Source organism: Lissotriton helveticus, chromosome 4_1 (assembly GCF_964261635.1).
Source record: "Lissotriton helveticus chromosome 4_1, aLisHel1.1, whole genome shotgun sequence".
Classification (NCBI taxonomy): Eukaryota; Metazoa; Chordata; class Amphibia; order Caudata; family Salamandridae; genus Lissotriton; species Lissotriton helveticus.
The window spans coordinates 402,017,595-402,036,262 of NC_136063.1; the positions used below are offsets into that span (position 1 = coordinate 402,017,595).

The 18,668-nt window shown below is 46.2% G+C and overlaps 1 protein-coding gene across 19 annotated transcripts in view; it reads left to right on the forward strand.

Moving 5' to 3' along the window:
• UBR5 (ubiquitin protein ligase E3 component n-recognin 5) overlaps nucleotides 1-18,668 on the forward strand; it is a 2,132,574-nt gene that overhangs the window by 440,450 nt on the left and 1,673,456 nt on the right. For all 19 annotated transcript variants that reach the window (XM_078686916.1, XM_078686920.1, XM_078686919.1 and 16 more), the window contains one exon: nucleotides 15,708-15,817. In XM_078686916.1, the coding sequence (XP_078543042.1) occupies nucleotides 15,708-15,817 (110 nt within the window). The remainder of the gene's footprint in view (nucleotides 1-15,707; nucleotides 15,818-18,668) is intronic.

Sequence of the window (18,668 nt, forward strand, 5' to 3'; positions counted from 1 at the left end):
AGATAGTGCAATATGGTCATTTGAATCTGCCAAAAGATTGCATGGACATACTGAAGGAGTCTAAACGACCTTCCAATCGGACTTCCTATGCTTACAAGTGGAAGAGGTTCTGTATCTGGTGCCAATCCAAGAACTATGACCCTACGACGTGCAAGGAGGATGTTATTCTTCCTTACCTTCTACATTTGGCGCAGTCTGGCCTTAATGTTCATTCTATTAAGGTTCATCTCGCTGCTTTGACTGCCTACAGGAAATGCCCTTCACAGACGTCCTTCTTCCAGATCCCTGTGATCAAAGATTTTCTGGAAGGCTTGAAGAAAGTATTCCCTCCTGTCAGGCTTCCTTCGCCTTCATGGGAACTGAATGTGGTGCTGTCCAGATTGATGAAGGAGCCTTTTGAACCTATTCATAAGGCTTCGTTGCAGCACCTGTCCTGGAAGGCGGCGTTCCTCGTGGCCATTACATCGGCCCGCAGGGTGAGTGAAATTCAGGCGTTGTGTTGCCAAGAACCATTTCATGCTGCTAAGGTTGTTATGCATACTCACCCTAAATTTCTTCCCAAGGTTATTTCTGATTTTCATGTCAAGCAGACGATAACTTTGTCTACGTTTTTTCAGAATCCTTCCTCTCCAGCGGAAAGGTCCCTGCATTCCCTGGATGTTAGGAGGGTGTTGAAATTTTATCTGGATAAAACCAAGGATATTCGTAGGTCAGACCAATTGTTTATCAATTATGGATCGGTCAGGACGGGTCTTGCGACCTCTAAGCAGTCTATCTCTAGGTAGATTGTGTCCTGCATACAATTGTGTTACCAAAAAGCTAATAAGACCTTAGGGGGTAAACCTAAGGCTCATTCCACCAGGGGCAAAGCTGCCACGACAGCTCTGCTCCGTAATGTTCCTATTGCAGAAATCTGCAAGACGGCCACTTGGAAGTCGGTCCATACCTTTGCTAAGCATTACTGCCTGGACACTGATGCCAGGGCAGACGCTCGGGTTGGGCAGGCTTCGCTGCGAAATCTGTTCGCACAATAGTGGTGTTATTTTTCTTTTCTCCAGCGCCGCTTTGGTGTGGGTATGGGCTTGCCATACTATTCACTAGATTATGACTATACTCAGAGATCCCCTACTACAGAAGGAGTAGTTTCTGTCCTGTAACTCCAGTTCTGTAGTAGGGGTATCTCTGTTATAGTCATAAGCGCCCGCCCTCCTCCCCGGTGGAGAGAGATGTTCATGTAAGGAATGCTACAGGTCAGGCATGTTACGCCTTCAAAAAGAACTGAAAGTAAGAGGGACCTGCTGTGCATTCTGGGATACTGGGAGAAGTTCTGGAAAGTTCTCTTAAAGGCACAGCATCCTATTTAAGCCACATAATGGCAGCCTATGGGGCTTGTCTGTCCATGCCTTTCTCTCTATCATTCCAGAGGCTTTTACTGGTAGAGGCAAGTTTCTCTTTGGGAGAAACTGGGCAGGCTGTGCTCTTTGTGTGTTTTTTGGTGGAATTTCTAGTTGAAGTACTGGACAGTGTAGCCTGTGGATATAGGCTGCATTATTTGTCTTTAAATTCTCTCTTAAGTGTCTTTGCAGTTCTGCAATTTTCTGACAATTTAAGAGATTATTTTTGATTGCCGTGGTCCACGCACATGGGCGGGACTATTCACTAGATTATGACTATAACAGAGATACCCCTACTACAGAACTGGAGTTACAGGACAGAAACTACTCCTTCTTAGGCTTTCTGATGAGCCTTCTCTTTTTAAGTCCCCTGTTGTAAATCGCTGCCTTAGGGGCATTACTCCTCTTTTTCCTCCTGTTCCCTTCGTAATGCCTCATTGGTACTTGAACTTGGTTCTTACCTACCTTATGTGCGCTCCCATTGAGCCGCATCATAACTGTCCAATCAGACTCCTTACTCTAAAGACTGCCTTTCTGGTTGCCATCACCTTTGCTCGCAAGGTGAGTGAGCTGCAAGCCCTTTCTTCACAACCTCCTTTTCTGGCTGTTCATCCGGACAAGGTCGTCCTCTGAACCAGACCTTCCTTTCCTCCAAAGGCGGTTACTTCTTTCCACAGTGACCAAACCATCATTTTGTCCACCTTCTTTCCGCCTCTACATCCTTCTTAGAAGGATGAGAGGCTCCTCTGTCTGGATCCAAAAAGTGCCCTTTCCTTTTAAGCATTTCCGGGTGGATGACCAGCTCTTTATTGGCTACGTGGGTGCTGAAAAAAGTCAGGCCGTGCACAAACGTACCCTCTCTAGGTGGGTCGTGTTGTACATTAAAGCTTGGTACTCTTTGCCAAAGAAGCTGCCTCCAGTGGGACACTGTGCCCATTCCACCAGGGCGACTGTAGCTACCACTGCTTTGGGATGGGGAGTCCCCCTCAATGGTATCTGTCAGGCAGCTACGTGGGCATCTCTGCACACATTCACAAAACACTACTGCCTGGACAGCCAAGTCCAGAGAGACAGCTTTTTTGGCTGTTGTGTTCCAGGACTTTCTGGTGTGAACTTGGTTCGCAAGCCCACCTCCGTGGTTGGTATTTCTGGGGGATCTAGTCTAAGGTAAGGAATCTTTAACTAATTGTCTCTTTCAGATGAACAAGTTACTTACCTTCGGTAACAATATATCTGTAAGATACATAGATTAGTTATGGATTCCTTGCAGCCCCACCCATCCTCTGCGACTTGACTTCTAGAGTCAGGGAATCCCTTTCAGGACCCTAGGTTTGTGCACCAGTGGTCAGTGTCCTGCATGGCTCTGCGCTTCTGGCGTGGAATGTCGGGTAAAAGAACTGATGTCCGCGCGCGAGGGCGGTGTCTAAGTAGCTACTGTGACTTCATCCCAGCGACCACGACGAACGCGTAGCCGTTGACTCCACCTTACGGTGCACAGGTACACTGGATCAAGTCTTGACGCCTCGTGTTAATTCTAAGGTAAGAAATCTATAATTAATCTAAGTCTCTTAGAGATATATCGTTATTGAAGGTAAGTAACTTGTTCGTTAGGTCGTTTTTCAGGGGTCATCTCTATTTGTTTCTGAAAGGGAGAAGGCGGCTTTCCGCCCGGAGCTGGCTAGGCAGCTTGTTCCAGAGTATGGGTAGGAGGATGGAAAAGGCTCTGCCACCTTTGGTGGCATAGTTTAAACGTGGGCATTGTAAAAGGCCCTCTGTGGAGGACCTTAGCGAGCGGCCTGGGCCGTAATTCTCTAGGTCCTTGGCCTTTCTCTGTACTTCAGGGTTGAAGGTAAGACTGCCAAGGCTTCAATGTCCACCCCTCCCAGGGAAACCAAAGTTGCCTCAGTGTGACCTCTGGACCCTCCAGAGTATACTTCTACTCCCATCGCAACTCAAACAATACCCTTGGATTGTCCACCAGTGGGGGACGTCTTGGTATATATTGCATCATCTCTTTTGTGCCCTGCCTGTTGACAGTTAAAGCATGTCCCAGCCTTCTTGGTATCCCAGTTCCTAGCCTGATACCCCTTTCCTTTGGACTTGGAAAATTCTCTGGGCCCACCATCCTTGGAAGTCTTTTGGGGGCCTGAAGAGGACTGTATTTTTACCCTTGTCAGTACTCCTCTCCTTCCCCTGTTGGGAAATTTGAGCACCCTTTTTGGGGTCACCTACACTTTGGTTCTTGTGCTGGATCTGACCCATTTATCTGCAATCTTTTCTAGTTCTCTGGGAGAAAATAACTCTGAATCTACCAGATGCTGTTCTAATTTCTCTGTGGAACAATTTGTTAGAACGTGCTCTTTCATCAATCGATTATACAACCCTTCATACATTTCCACATCATCACCTTTAATTCAGCCTTCCAGTGCCTTGACTGTGGAGTCCACAAAATGTACCCAAGTTTGGTTTTGTCCTTTATGGAGTTCCCTAAATTTGATTTTGTACCATGACTTTAGTTAATTCAAATCCTTCAATGAGTGTGTCTTTCATGTGATGATAGAACTCAGCTAATTCTTCATCTAGGGCTAAGAAGTCCATCTCTGCCCTTAACTGGTAGTAATGCCCACAGTAGTGAGCCCCAGTGTTGGTGACCTACGCTCCTCATGGCGCAAGCTCTTTCAAAAGCTTCAAGCCATTTAGAAATGTCATCTCCATCTTTGTGACTAGGGACTATATCCTTTGGAATTTTAAGGTCTCAAGATTCCTCCCTGAACCTCATTAACTTTGCTGCCACCCTCTCTGTCCTGTAGTCCCAGATTAACCCTTCTCTCTTCTAGGGTCTCCTCTGCTCAAGTTCAAGCTTTCTCTACTCCAGGGAGATTTGGGCAAGCTTGTCCACAAGGTCTCCTACCACCTTACCCATATGTTTACCTCTAGAGTAACCTCTGCATCACTTCCTGCATGTGAGGAGGTTCTTTGGAAGTGCTTGAGATCTCAGTTCTCATGTACGACCCAAGATGATATCCTCTGTATCAGGCTCACCTGATGAGACGTTCCCTGGTTGGTCTTGCTCATCCTCTTGGAGGGCCTGTATCAGACCCTCCTTTCTGGCAGTAGCTTTGTAGCTAATGCCCATACTTTTACACACAACTGCAAGATGCTGGATCCTGAGAGGGATCAACTCGAGTTCTGGTGCAGCATTGTGCTCACTTTATCTAGAAAGTGGGTAACTTATTCAAAATGATAAAACTTTTAAAATATTCTAAAACATTTTACTCTTAAATTTACAATTGCAGTAGGGATGTACTACAGCGCCCTGCAATTTAAATTAAAATTCCATTTTAAAAATAAAAATCTGAAAAAATACACTTGTCTAAAGTCAATCGAGGATTTTTTGGGCACAAAAAATATACTTATGTCTAAGTGGTGAAGCGAAACAAAAGTTTAGGCATCCTACCACTAAAACACCAATGTTTCAAGGTGAAAGTATTGTGTGGTTTGGCAGAGGTGCATTATCATGTAATACTAGCACAATATACAAAGATGGACCCTGGGTACTCTCTTGTCCACCTTCTCCCAGTTCCGGTAGAGTGGCAAAGGTCAAACAGGCTACTTAGAGGAACATGTGTTAATTACTTTTTGTCCATGTTGGTGATGTGAAATGCTTCAATCAAAATAAAGGGCCACTGTTCCTAAGAAAAGACAGAGGGAGTCATTTTAGAGCGATAAGAGGGGAAGTACTTGGTGGCCTCACACATCCTGAGGGATGTCATGCTTCATCATAGAGCAGTGCTCCTCGTAGGGCTGGCTTCAATGCCCTACGGGTCCCCTGAAGGGTTGCTTTGGCAGAGATCTTTTCATTTATACGCCTTATGATGGGTGTAAGATAGTGCTCATAAAGTGATAGGTGACTTAAAAGTGGCTGAAGGGTATCTGTAATGAGCAGGTTTAATAGGGTTGGCGGCTGCTCAAGGATAGAAATGGCCCTCAGTAGCTGTAAGATACTGTGCAAGTGTGGGTGCTGTTTTGGCGTCTGGTGCCCTGTTTTCAAGGGGGATTTTCGTTTTTGGTTATTAGCTGCAGGCTCAGTCCAGGAATACGTCCCGGAGGAACAAACAGCTGGGCAGGTAAGTTGGAGGACTCGGGGACGTAGGTGCACCTAGAGTTCTTTTCTCCAGGGCAACTATTTGCACGGATGTCTTTTGAGGTCGGATTTCACCTTACCGGGCCACTTGCGGTTGAGGAGCGTTTCCCTGCAGAAGCTGCAGGTGACATCGGGGAGTCCTGGAGTAGTCAACCCATGGTGGACTCGAACTCTGGAGCACTTGGGGACCTTCGCTGGGACCGGTGGGCCACTCTAACTCGGGCCGTAGGTGACTGGTGCAGTGGTGATCCCAGGCATCGGGTTTCTTTTTCCTCAGCAGGCTCAGTCTTTCTTTGGTGTTTCTTCTGAACACAGATGCTGTTTATAGGAAAGTGTTTCTATTGCAGTAACCCCCCCCCCCCCCCCCCCCAAACACACGTTTTCCAGAATTCTGATGAACTTTCACTTGATGTGACCTGGGTCCTTGCCAATCAGGTTCCCAGGGCCGGTATTCTTTCCCCAAAACTAACCCAATTGGCATCTCTGGCCACAGGTCAGCCCCTGGTAAATGGTACCACAGGTACCCAGGGCACTGTGACCAGGGAAGACCTCTCAGGGCTGCAGCACTTATTGTGCCACCCTTAGAGGCCCTGTACCTTTATACACACACACACAGGTTGCGTGTTTTGGTGAACAGTCGACATGGCACACACCTGTGTGCCATGCCTACAACCCACTTGCCTGGCATACATCAGTCACCCCTCTAGCTGGTTGCAACATTCTAGTGTTGAGGGTACAGGTACATGAGCCCTGTACCCCTAGAGTGTCTAAGTCCATGCTTAGACATTGTAAGTGCAGTGCTGCCATTAAGAGTATATGGTGCCGGGAGTTTGTCATTACGAACTCCCCAGCACCGTAATGGCTACACTGAAAACTGAGAAGTTTGGTATCAAACTTCTCAGCACATTAAACCCAAACTGATGCAAGTGTGGGATTTAATAAATAATTCACACAGTGGGCATCTTAGAGATGCCCCCTGAAAACGAACCCACCACTAGTGTCCAGGTGGAGTTGCTGCTTTCAGCTGCCACCACCATCATGTTTCTGGACCCCTGGGTCGAGAGCCAGCTGCTCTCTGGTGCCTGAAACAGTGCACATCATGGGATGAGGTGCCAAACCTCCTCCCCCAGGATGGGCATGGTTCATGAAGGAAAGCTTCAAAGGCTTGCTGCCTTTGTGAGCTTCCCCAGACCACTTGCTGCTTTCAGCAACTGGTCCCCGCTGGTTCTGATCCCCACTTTTGGCGGGAGAACCGACAGAAAAACCAGGTGAGGAATAGAGGTGAGCCTACCCCACCCCTCAGGTGGGGGAGGCGAGGTGAAGCACAACTCCCGGCTGAGTCCCGATGGGGAGACTCAGCCAACCAGGGACAAGCTCCTGCCCTCCTCCCACTGGAGGGTGGCATAATAGGAGGTGTACCAACTCCAGGGAAGGGACCCATTGGTCCCTGCCTTTTACCTACCTGTAACACCCCTAAATGTAGTATTTAGGGGCACCCTTGAACCTTGCTTCCTCAGACCAGAAGAAACTACAAGAAGGACCGAACAGCCGTGCAGCAGCTAACAAGAGGAAGACACCCACTGACTTGGCCCCAGCCCTACCTGCCTGTCCCCCCCTCAAACCTGCTCCTGTGAAATCCTGTTGTCCTGCAGCCAGCAACCTCGAAAACCCTAGAGGACCTGCCTGCCTTCAAGTACAAAGACTTTGTCTCCCGTGAACACCGGATTTGTTCATCTGCAACCTCTGGCTCTGGCTGAACACTGCAAATCTGCCCCGCTCTGCACCCGCCGTCCACCGCCCGAGTGGGAAAACACCACAAGGAGGTCATCCCGGCGATCCTGACCCGTGATCTCGTGACTCCTGACCTGCCTCAAGCCTCCAGCCGACGCCTGCAGCCTAAATCCCGAAGCTCCCCCCAACCGCGACCAGGAGCTGGTAAGAAGATCTGACCCCAAAAGGCACCCCTGCACCCGACGACCCATGGCCCTGTGTGCCCAATCCGACGGTGCCTAAGCAACCCCCTAACTTTCCAACTTTCCTCTCTAAGTGGTGGTCGCACCAAGAAGACCTTCGTCCCCAAGCATGCAGTGCCTTAGCAAACCGTAGGTTCTGCATTAAAAACAACAGGGCGCCCGATGTCGAAACAGCCCCCTGCACAGGGTCTCCCTAGTGCAGCTGAGGGTGCACCTTTGGTGCTACTTTGTTTCCCCATTTGCCCTAAACTAAAGTCCAGGAGTTTTGCTCCCACATCCAAGTGGCCTGCTTGCCAGCAGCCACCAACTGGAGGACTCCTATCCCACATTGGATAACATTGGGCCTCAGCACTTTACACCCGGCCGCCCTGCAGCTGAGGTTGTAACTAGAGTGCATCCTTGATGCTGAGGGACCCCCGAGTCTACCCCCAGAACTTCAGCTCCCACTAATAAATACTTACCTCAATACCAATAACACTATTTTACTCCATAGGATAACATTGACTGTTTTTCTGTGAAAAGTTTTTAAGTGTGGAGTTTGAGAAACTAATGAAATTCTTTAAAATTGCATAATCTAACAAAAACGATTTTACTTACTTGTTTTCAGGAAATGTCCCAGATTAGTATCTAGGTTTATTACTGTGTAAGCCTAGTAATCTTGAAGGTTTCTTACCTGCTATTTTACTAAAAAGCCTATTCAAGTCTATGTACTGCATTTACTAAGTATTGCATTTCTCTGCACCCATACTGTAAATCAAACCTAAGTGAATATATAATTCTCATTCAAACTGTATATCAATTGTATTGCTACTGTAAAGTATTTATTGCTTACCTGTGCCAGGCTTGCTTGATTCTAGAAAATAGAATAACTAAAAGAATTGTTTATATAAAAACAATTGGTCTGAAGTGTTTGTGCTTCTTCTTTAGCCCCTTTTCTTCTTAAGTTGTGGGAATCTTGTAGTTTCTTGTGGTGTGAGGAAGCAAGGTTCAGGGGTGCCCCTAAATACTAGATTTAGGGGCGTTACAGGTAGGTAAAAAGGTTGGGACCAATGGGTCCCTTCCCTGGGGTGGGTACACCCCCTGTTATGCCACCCTCCAGTGGGAGGGGGGCATACGTTTTTTCCTGGTTGGCTGAGTTCCCCACATCTGCAAGATGGTGGGGACTAAGAGTTGTGCTTCACGTCGCCTCCCCCTCCTGAGGGGTGGAGTTTACAGAGGTGGGCACAACTCTCTTCTTCACTTGTTTTTCCTGCCGGTTCTCACGTCCAAAGTGGGGGTGAGAACAAGTGGGGACCAGTTGCTGTGAGAAAGTGCCGTCTTTCTTGCATGGCATACCCCCATGTTTTGCTGAATTGATGATTTACTTTGACTGAGTGTGCCCTGGGCTCCTGCCAATCAGGTGCCCAGGGCCCGTGTTCCTTCCCTTAAGCTGTGTTGAAACCAAAACCCAATTGGCATCTCTGGCCACATGTCAGTCCCTAGTAAATGGTACCCAAAGTGTACACACGCACACACGCACCACACACGCCCACCCCGAGAGGCGAGGTGAAGCACAACTCTGGGCTACCGCCATCTTGAGGAGGGGGGAGCCTTACCCAATCAGAGCTAGGCTCCTGCCCCCCTCCCATAGGAGAGGAGCAGGATAGGGGGTGTACTCACCCCAGGACAAGGACCCATTGGTCCCTGCCCTCCCTGTAACGCTCCTAAATTTAGTATTTGGGGGAATCCTGAACTTTCCTTCCTCAGATCCAAATTGGAAAACAAGAACAAAGACCTGCCGTGCAGCTGCTAACAAGAGGACGACACCAACTGACTTGGCCCCAGCCCTACCGGCCTGTTGATCCTTGAACCTGTTCCTGCAAAAACCCCGGCGTCTCCTGCGGACAACAACCTCGAAAACCCTGGAGGACCTGCCTGCCTTGCTCATCTAAAGACTGGGACTCCCATGAGCAGTGGTTCTCCTCAAACAGGAACAACCCCTGGTGCCAGCCAGGAACCGCGAATCCAGCACACTCTGCACCCACCTGGCTCGTGCCTGAGTGGACCAAGACCACGAGGATGTCCCCCGGCGAGTATGACCCGGAATCCAGCACCCATGGTCCCTCCTAGACGATCCTGACGACTCTTGCAGCCTCACAACAAGGGCCCCTCCAACCGTGACTAGCTGAGGGTAAGATTTCCAGATGTCAATATACTCCCCACGGCCCCCTGTGCCCAACTCCTGGGTGTCGACCTATCCTCCAAGATCCCAACTTACCTCTTGAAGTGGTGATGGCGCCTGAAGAATCTCCGTCCCCGAGCCTGCAGCATTTGTTCAACTTCCAAGTCTCCTATTGAATAACATTGGGCGCCCGAAGGCCCAAAAGCACCCTGCACCCAGCCGTCCGAGTGCCGCTGGAAGTGCAGCAACTATCCTACTCTACTTCCCCACTTGCCCTGTGTAAATGACCAGGAGTTCAACTCCCACAGCCTCGTGGTGTGCCTGCTTGCAGCCACCAACCAAAGGCCCCCTATCCTCTATAGGACAACATTGGGCCTACTCACTCTGCACCCCGCTGCCCCGTGCCGCTGAGGGTGTAACAACTGTACTTACCTAATCCTGCGAGACCCCTGTGTCTGCCCACAGAACCTTAACTTTGCCAGCCGAGTACTTACCCAAAGACCGATAACTTGATTTTCTCTATAGGGTAACATTGGCTGGGTTTCACTCAGAATTTGTCAAGTGTTGATTTTTCAAACGTACAAGTATTCCCTAAAAATCGTCCGAACATCAAAAACAAATTTACTTACCTGCAATCAGGAGAGATCCCAGTGCTGTATCTTTGAGTCCAACACTGATCCTGAAAAATAATTATGACAGTGATTTACTGTTAACTAAATTTTCCTCCATAGGAATACTTTGCCTGGTTTTGACCAGAAAATCTTCTAAGTGTCAATTTTCCAAACTTACAAATATTCCTTAAAAATCGCCTGTATAACTAAAACGATTTCTTTCAACTATTTACAGGAAATGCACCAGGGCTGAATCCAGGATCCAGCCCTGAGTTAGAAAAACATATGTAAAGTGATTTTATTGCATTTACTTACAAACCTCCATTGAGCTCAATGATATTTTGTGTTTAAACTTGTGTTGCATATTACAACAACTGTAACTATTGCATTTAAAAGTCAACTGCTATTTGAAAATATTCAATTGCAACATCTCTTTCTGAGAAAGTATTTGATACCTACTGTGGTTCTAAAATAAAGTAACTATATATTTTTATATACAAAACAATTGGCCTAGAGTTCAGTTCTTGAGTGTGTGAGACCATTTGCTGACTGAGTGTGTACAACAAATGCTTTACACTGTCCTCTGATACTGCCTTACTGCTCGACAAAGCTACCACTTTAGAGCGTAAGGTTATATCTAACTTTAGCCTCTGCCATACCTCTGGGGACTGTGGACTCTGTGCACACTGAACCTTACTTTGGGGCAGTATATACAGAGCCACTTTTACAGTTTCTGAAAGCAGCAAGTTGACCGGGGAAGCTCACAAAGGCTGCAAGCCTTTCCCTTTGTGAACCCTGCCCATCCTGGGGAGGAGGCTTGGCACCTCGTACCCAGGATGTGCATTGGTTTAGGCCCCCAAGAGCAGCAGGCTCCTGACCCAGGGGTCCAGAATCATGTCCTGGTGGTAGCAGCTGAAAGCAGCTACTCAGCCTGTACAGTAGTGGTAGGTTTGTTTTCAGGTGGCATCTCTAAGATGCCCTCTGTGTGCATTTTTCATTAAACCCCACACTGGCATCAGTGTGGGTTTTATGTACCGAGAAGTTTGATACTAAACTTCTCTGTTTTCAGTGTAGCCATTATGGTGCTGTGGAGTTTGTAATGACAAACTCCCAGCACCATATACTCTTAATGGCAGCACTTCACTTACAATACCTAAGAATGGACTTGGACACTGTAGGGGGCACAAGGCACCCAGATAGAGGAGTGGTTGATCTATGCCAGGGCAGTGGGCTGTCTGCATGGAGCATGGCACACAGGGATGTGTGCCATGCCGACTCTTCCCTTTGTTCTGCACCAAAACACGCGGCCTGCAAAGGCAGTGTTTAGGTGTAATGGTACAGGAGCTCTCGGGGTGGCGCAAAAGTACTGCAGCCCTTAGAGGCCTTCTCTGGTCAGTGCTCTGGGTACCCGTGGTACCATTTACCAGTGGCTGACCTGTGGCCAGAGATGCTGATTGGGTTTAAGCAGTTTTAGGGAAAGAACATAGGCCTTGGGTACCTGGTTGGCAGGAGTCCTGGGCACACTCAGTTTAAGCACATCTGCAATTCAGCAAAAAAAGTGGGTGCAACCATGCAGAAAGAGTGCACTTTCTCACATGCACAAAATCACTAAATATATTAAGCACCTTTTTATTGTGCATGTGAAGTCCTTTTCTTGGTTGTCCCACGTCAATGAAAAGTTACAGGTTTATAACTGTAATATTTACAACTAGTGTACTGTTGACATTGTGCTGTTGCACCCAAAGTAAATTGCCATGTAGTGCCCTAGCACTTGACTGTCAAGGTAGCGGGGTAAAGCAGTCCTGGTGTTCACCAGAACGTGATGTGTTGCTAGACACCCAACCTATATGATACCTTAAATAACAGACCTCTTTAACGTGTGTAGCTTATTCTTCACAAAAGAAATGGTCCTCATTGATGGTAAGTGAAAATATTCTATACCTTAAACACAGATTCCTAAAGTAAACCAGAGTGGATAGCACATTTGGGCCAGTGACGCACCTTAAAAGAATGTAGCTGCTCCATTTTAAGTTTTAATTTTATATTGAGGGCACACAGGCTCGCTTATGGACGTACTGTTGGCCTTTTCAAACCTGTTGGTGTAATTCTTTACAACCCAATAAATTAGAATGCCCCGAGTTCAAACATGTTCTTACAATTGCACATTATGTAGGTTTTGATATGGGGTGATTTGACTTAAGAGAGTGTTATCACGTTTTTGCCTCAAACGTAAAAAATTTGAAGGACACACCACCCAGTGAGCAAAGTTGATATGAATATGTGCCATATGGATGCTGTTAGTGGTGTTCAGGTGAGCCAGTGCCTTGTTCTGCAGAAGACCATTTATCTAGAGTCTAGTTTTTTATGGCCCATGGACTCTGAGAAATGGGAGAGTAGCTGGCAAAGGAGCAGTGGTAGAAGCCTGTAACTCAGCAAGCACCAGCCCAGTTATGTTTTTCCACTAGAGTGTACCCACAATAAACACTTCAAAGCCTGTTATCTAGTGGGCTCCTGGCCTAGGTAGAGTTCTTGACTTTAAATTTGTGATTTTGCTGGAACTGCTGTCTCTAGGGCAATTATTTGCATTAAAGCCCCCATAAATGTTTATGGATCAATGTACATGTCACTGGGGCCCAACCCTGTACTTTGATTGAATTGAAACAGCACAAACTATGTTCCCTAATGTACCCCTCTATGTAAAGCGCTCTGATATCTGCAAAGATCTTGTTCGCGCTATATAAAACTCTCAAAATAAAATAAATAAATAAAATAAGTAAATGGGTGACACTATTCCCTTAAGTATATATGATCTGTCTAGCATCTGAGATGATGTAACTTATGACTCATTGACTTCCTAATGGAAGTTTGAACCAAATAGTCTCCTATCTATTGACCATCCCCTGTTCTATCTGCCTTTATTCACTGTAAAATTTGAATGTTAACCAAAGCATTCACAAATCAGTAAGTGTAACCATTTTCAGTATCTACAGAACATAAATCAGTCCACAGAAGAAAACTGCAATCTTTAAGATATTTGTCCAGTTAATGACACCATGTTTTCCTGTTTTGTAGCCATTAACTCCAAAACAAAGATGTCAACAGTTTCCAAGATTTCTAAGTTACTTGTATAGTGATGGATTTGCAGTGACGATTATAAAGAGCTTAAAAAAAAAAACATTTATAATATAAATATATTAGAGCTTTGCTTAAATTTATCTATATAGCACCAATTTCTTAATCTTAATTCACATGAAATATGCTAGATTTTCTGACCGCAATGCTCTACCTCAAAGGTTACCAAAAGCTCTCTCATGCCTCCACTGGTTTTTGGTAAACAAAAAAAGATTGTAGCAGTTAAAGTTTTCCTTTCCCCCCCCCCCCCCCCTTTTTTTTTTTAAAAGTACCCATCAGCTACAGTTTGCTACTGTGACGCTCCTGTATCTTTGATGCACTTTTACACGTTTTTTACATTTCCAAGATTGCAGTCTGTTTTTAAAATGTAATGTGCAATACAAAAAAAACATTTGCAATGCAATAGGTCTCGCGTTTACACGAGTTTGAGCTATTCACATTGCAAATAACAATGCCTTTTTTTTTTGTTTTCGCTTTTAAAACCTAAATAAGACATTGTCATTTACAATGCCAATAGCTTAAACTCGCGTAAATGCGAGACCTATTTCATTGCAAATGCTTGTTTTTTCTGCCATAAGTTGTCCTCGTGTCCACATACATTTTCCTCCCATCACCTTCATTAATAGGATTTGGTTATACTGAGTTTAACGCTCACTAGTTAGCATTCTAAAACAGTATGTGCACAATTTTCCTTTCAGTCACCAGGTGGCGTCATGTACTCACACATTTTACTCCTATCCCCCTTCATTAAGATATGTTTAAACGACCTGAGTTGGCTGCTTCAGCGACATTATCGGCACTGTTTTTTTTTTTAAATAACACACTAGATTAAGGTATTTTCATACTGTTCCTTCGATTAGAGCATTTAGATAATATTTCTTCAGATACCACTGGTCTATTATATAAATCATGGGGAATGTAAAACCATGACCTTGCACGACACCGTACGTGGTATTGTGATTTAGTATCTTAGTTTGAACATCAGTCTTGGGTGATACAAAAAAATATTTTATTCACAAATCTGTCTCCCATAAGTCGATAAACTGAGAGCTGAAGGATGGGGTTCTGGGGATGTCTCTGGCAGAGGACAGGATAGGGCACATATGCGATGCTGTGTGGATAGACATGACCTAGTTGTCAGATTGTGGATGGGCCCCGGCCTGTGGAAACCACACGGAACCGTACGAGGATAGATGAAAGCAATTGCCCCGTCACTCACAGCTAAACAACGGGGTGAAAGCGAACACTGAGTGAACAGGTATCCAAGCTCCTCAGCCAGAGTTTTAACAAGTGCTCGCCATAGCACTGTTCATATTTGCATCACGCTTTCACTTTCAGCGAAAGCACGATGCAATAATAAACACGCGGCGCCCTGTCTCCTTTTGGGAGGGCCATCAGGACTGTATTTTAAAGGCTTGTTTACATAACAAGCCTCTGAGATAAGAAATTGCTTCACTACAGCCGTGAAGCAGGAGACCCAGTCCGGATGAGCCGTCCCAAAAGGAGAAAGGTAGGTAACACAGAAGCCTCATTTTCAATGGGAAGCCACCGTTTACCATAAATGGTGATGCTACCCCCTTCTGAAATATGCTCTCCCACAATATGTCTCGCAGATGCGAGCAGTGCATGCACGCTGCAGCGCAGGTCTGCGAGACCTAAAAATGACTCCTGCCTTATTAAGCATATGGACGCCTGCCTTATGACACTGCTGTGATTGTCGTTACGCTGTGGAAGTTTGTTTTGGCCAATGCCTGTCGTATTGCCAAACAAGCATTTTTTTCTTTTTCTCAAAGTGGACAGAGTATGCGAAATAATTTAAGACAGCCAAAATGTTGGTCTGTACCATTGGTAGTTGAGGCCTATTGGCTTTGCCAATGCTTAATTTTAACTTTCTTTTCTTTACTCTAGAATAGGCTGCTCTACAGTGTAAAACAATTTGGGTGCAGCGGTCTCTGGAATATGATTTTGCCACCGTTGCTGCAGTCCCACAAATTTTTTGTGCCTAGCATGGCAATTACTGTGCATGTGTTGCACCGATTGCTAAGTTCTTGGTATATTAAAGTGTCAATGAGGCTCATCCTGGTCTACCGGACTTCCTTCTTAGAGACAACTTGCTTGTCATTGGTGCATTGTATGTTTGATCAATGTTTCTCTCAAAATTGGATACCCAAACTGATGTAATGGTTAAGGGATTGATAAGTAGGTTTTTCTGATGTTGAAATCTCAATATGCTATGTCTCTATCGTTTGTATAGCTCATTATTCAAATTAAATCCATTTTTTTATTGTTTAGGCCAGAGAGCAAGCAAGAATCTGTGAAAACTGAGATGGGCCCTCCTCCTTCCCCAGCTTCCACCTGCAGCGATGCTTCTTCAATTGCAAGCAGTGCATCAATGCCATATAGTAAGTAAAAGTAACAGTTGTACAGATAAACTGAACTTAAGGTGTTCATTGTTTATAGTATGGCTTGACAACACAGCTGTGGCCACACAGTTAAGTGAGCATTTCTAGAGAGGGGCTTTTCTCAGTCAGAAGTACATGTTTTCGTTGGGCAGACGTTGTGTGCTTTCTCAAAAAAATTGCCTCTCCACGCAGCTGTGATCATTTTGTTCTTTGATGCAGCCGCTTAAGCTTTCAGGGCACACACAACATTGAAATGCTACTCAGCGCTAGGCCTATGCTCCCTTCCTAAAGTAGGGTGGCATAATAGGTGCAGTCACCCCAGGTAAGGTGCCCATTGGCCCTACCTACTAATCCCCTGAAACGTCCCCTAAATGTAGTATTTTGGTGGCTTCCCCAGACCTAGAGACCAGATTCCTGAAACCTACAAAGAAGACGCCGTGCAGAGAAGCCTTAAGAAGACTACTGACATGACCCCAGTGCTACTGGCCTGACGGCAGCTTTAAACTCCCTGCAAAGAAGACAAAGCCTGTCCTGTGTCCAGCGACTCTTATAATCCAGAGGAATCCTGCGTGCTCTTCAACAAAGACCAGATCTCCCGAGGACAGCTGCCCTGTCCAGAAGAATCCAACTACAAGGACTCTGGATCTAGCTGGAACCAGGACTCCAGATCCACCTTGAACCGGGACTCCTGCCCACTCTGCCCCCGATGCCCACGGTCCGAGTCTGAGTGGCTCACCTGTCCAGGGGAGACTCCCCAACAATCCTGACCTAGAGTCGAACGTTGGCTGACCCCTCCTCCAAGCATGCAGGGTGATTCCAGAGGCTTCCCCTGACCGCGACCGGTTCAGGTAAGAAGACTCTGACGTCGAAAGACACCCCTGCAACCGAAGCCCCTGCTTAATTGGCTATGTCCCTACTACCACTACATCTCTACTTACCTCTGCAGTAGTTTGTCTCCCTCCTCCGGCGTGATGCCTGCAGCATGTTTTTCAAAAACAGATTCCTATCCGAAATCCATAGGGCACCAGCTGCTGAATTTGCACCCGGCTGCCCCGGTGCAACTGGTGGTTTGTTTGATGCTGCTTTGTGGCCCCTCCTGTGCTTGACCTAACTCCCAATACTTGGCCGCTGCAACCGATATACTTACATGCAAGCAGTGTGGCTTTGAGCACCCCCTGTCTCCATTGAAATGCATTGGGCGGAACTCTGATTATGACTCCTGCACTCGACATGCCTTGTGCCGCTCGTGGTGCAGTTTTGGTGCTCACTTGACACTTTCCCCTTGCTGATGTTGGGTCCCGAAGACTGGAACTCGAAGTGTGGTACTTAGTCGAATAACCACATTATTGTTTTTTCTCCATAGGATAACATTGAACTGCTCTGAAATTATTATAAGTATAGATTTATTTAAATTCCTACTTACCTTATTGCGAAGATCTTGGTCATAAAGTTAAAAAAAAAGCAAATTTTTCTGTGCTGATATCTGGCGGATACCTCTGGGGTACAGAGATCTGCGATTGTCTATGTGATCTATCAATAAAATCTGTTTTGAAAAAAAAAAAAAAAGCAAATCTTTCCAAAATTGGTGTGGAACTCCTTTTTGAGTCTGGTATCTATTATTGGTCAGTGTTTTGCAACAAATGTCTTGCACTCCTCTGTTAGGCCTAAGGCTGCTCGCCCACATTACCACTAATAGAGCACTTTGGTTTTTACATTGAGCCATGCACACTTTTGGGGAACCCCTGGACTCTGTGCATGGTATAACCACCTAGTGGCATACAATATAGAGGAGCCAGCTTCCTACACCTTAAAGCAGCACAGGAAGAACCAGAGGACCTGCTAACCCCTATGAGTTAAGAGCCACAGGAGGAAATGGAAGAGGAATTATTTGACTTTGAAGAACGGCAACCAGAACACTCCCAAATAAAGGAATCTACAGACTAGCAGCAAGACATCTACGCCGACTTACCAATCAAAGTGGTAGAATCAGATCTATCCTAGCCATGACCACCACATGGCATCACTGCATACAACGCAGTTATTAATAGAGCAGCAAATACATACAGGGTGCAGTTGGAGGAGGGGCAATCAGAAGCATGTTTCCTCCTAGAGACATTGCTGTCGGATGAGAAGAGGAATTGATTACTACTCCCAATGTTACCTAGTATTCTAGTCCGAGGCAAAGAGGCTTTTAAAGAGACTGTGGCTTCAAAGGCCATAACCGCAAGGGTGGAAAAGAACTAGTTTTTCTTCAAGAGATCCACCCTACTTCAGGTAAAATGTGCCATCTGACTCCATTATTGTTATGACAGCTTACAAGAGAGCTAACAGAGTCTATAGGCCCCCGGCCTCCTGACAAGGAAATAGGGTAGACATGTTGGGTAGGAATTTGGAGAGTTCTGCGGCAACTCTCTGGCATATAGCAAGTTCAAAGAAAAACCAAAGGAAATGATGGACGGAGTGTTGACAATACAAGCACTCACCCCCAGTCAACTGATCTGGGTTGAATCCATCACCGTTTTTTAGCCCACTCTGCCACCCCAGTTCAGACATGGCCATATGCAAATCAGTCTGACCCTGTGCCTCATGGGAACAGTCCAGCCCGAACCGCCAAGCCATGCCTTCCCTGGACCGGAAACAAGCTACCGAGGACCGGTTTCTGGCATTTCAGCCGTCTTCAGCCCGGCTTGCTTGAATCCAGTGGCAAAGTGAGCATGGGACTCATGTCTGAGCATACCCTGCCAACTTATGGCGAACAAAGAAAAACCAAAGGAAATGATGGACGGAGTGTAGCAAGTTCAAACACCCTGTAAAACAGGTACGCTGACAAGCATTGGGAGGAAATGGAACA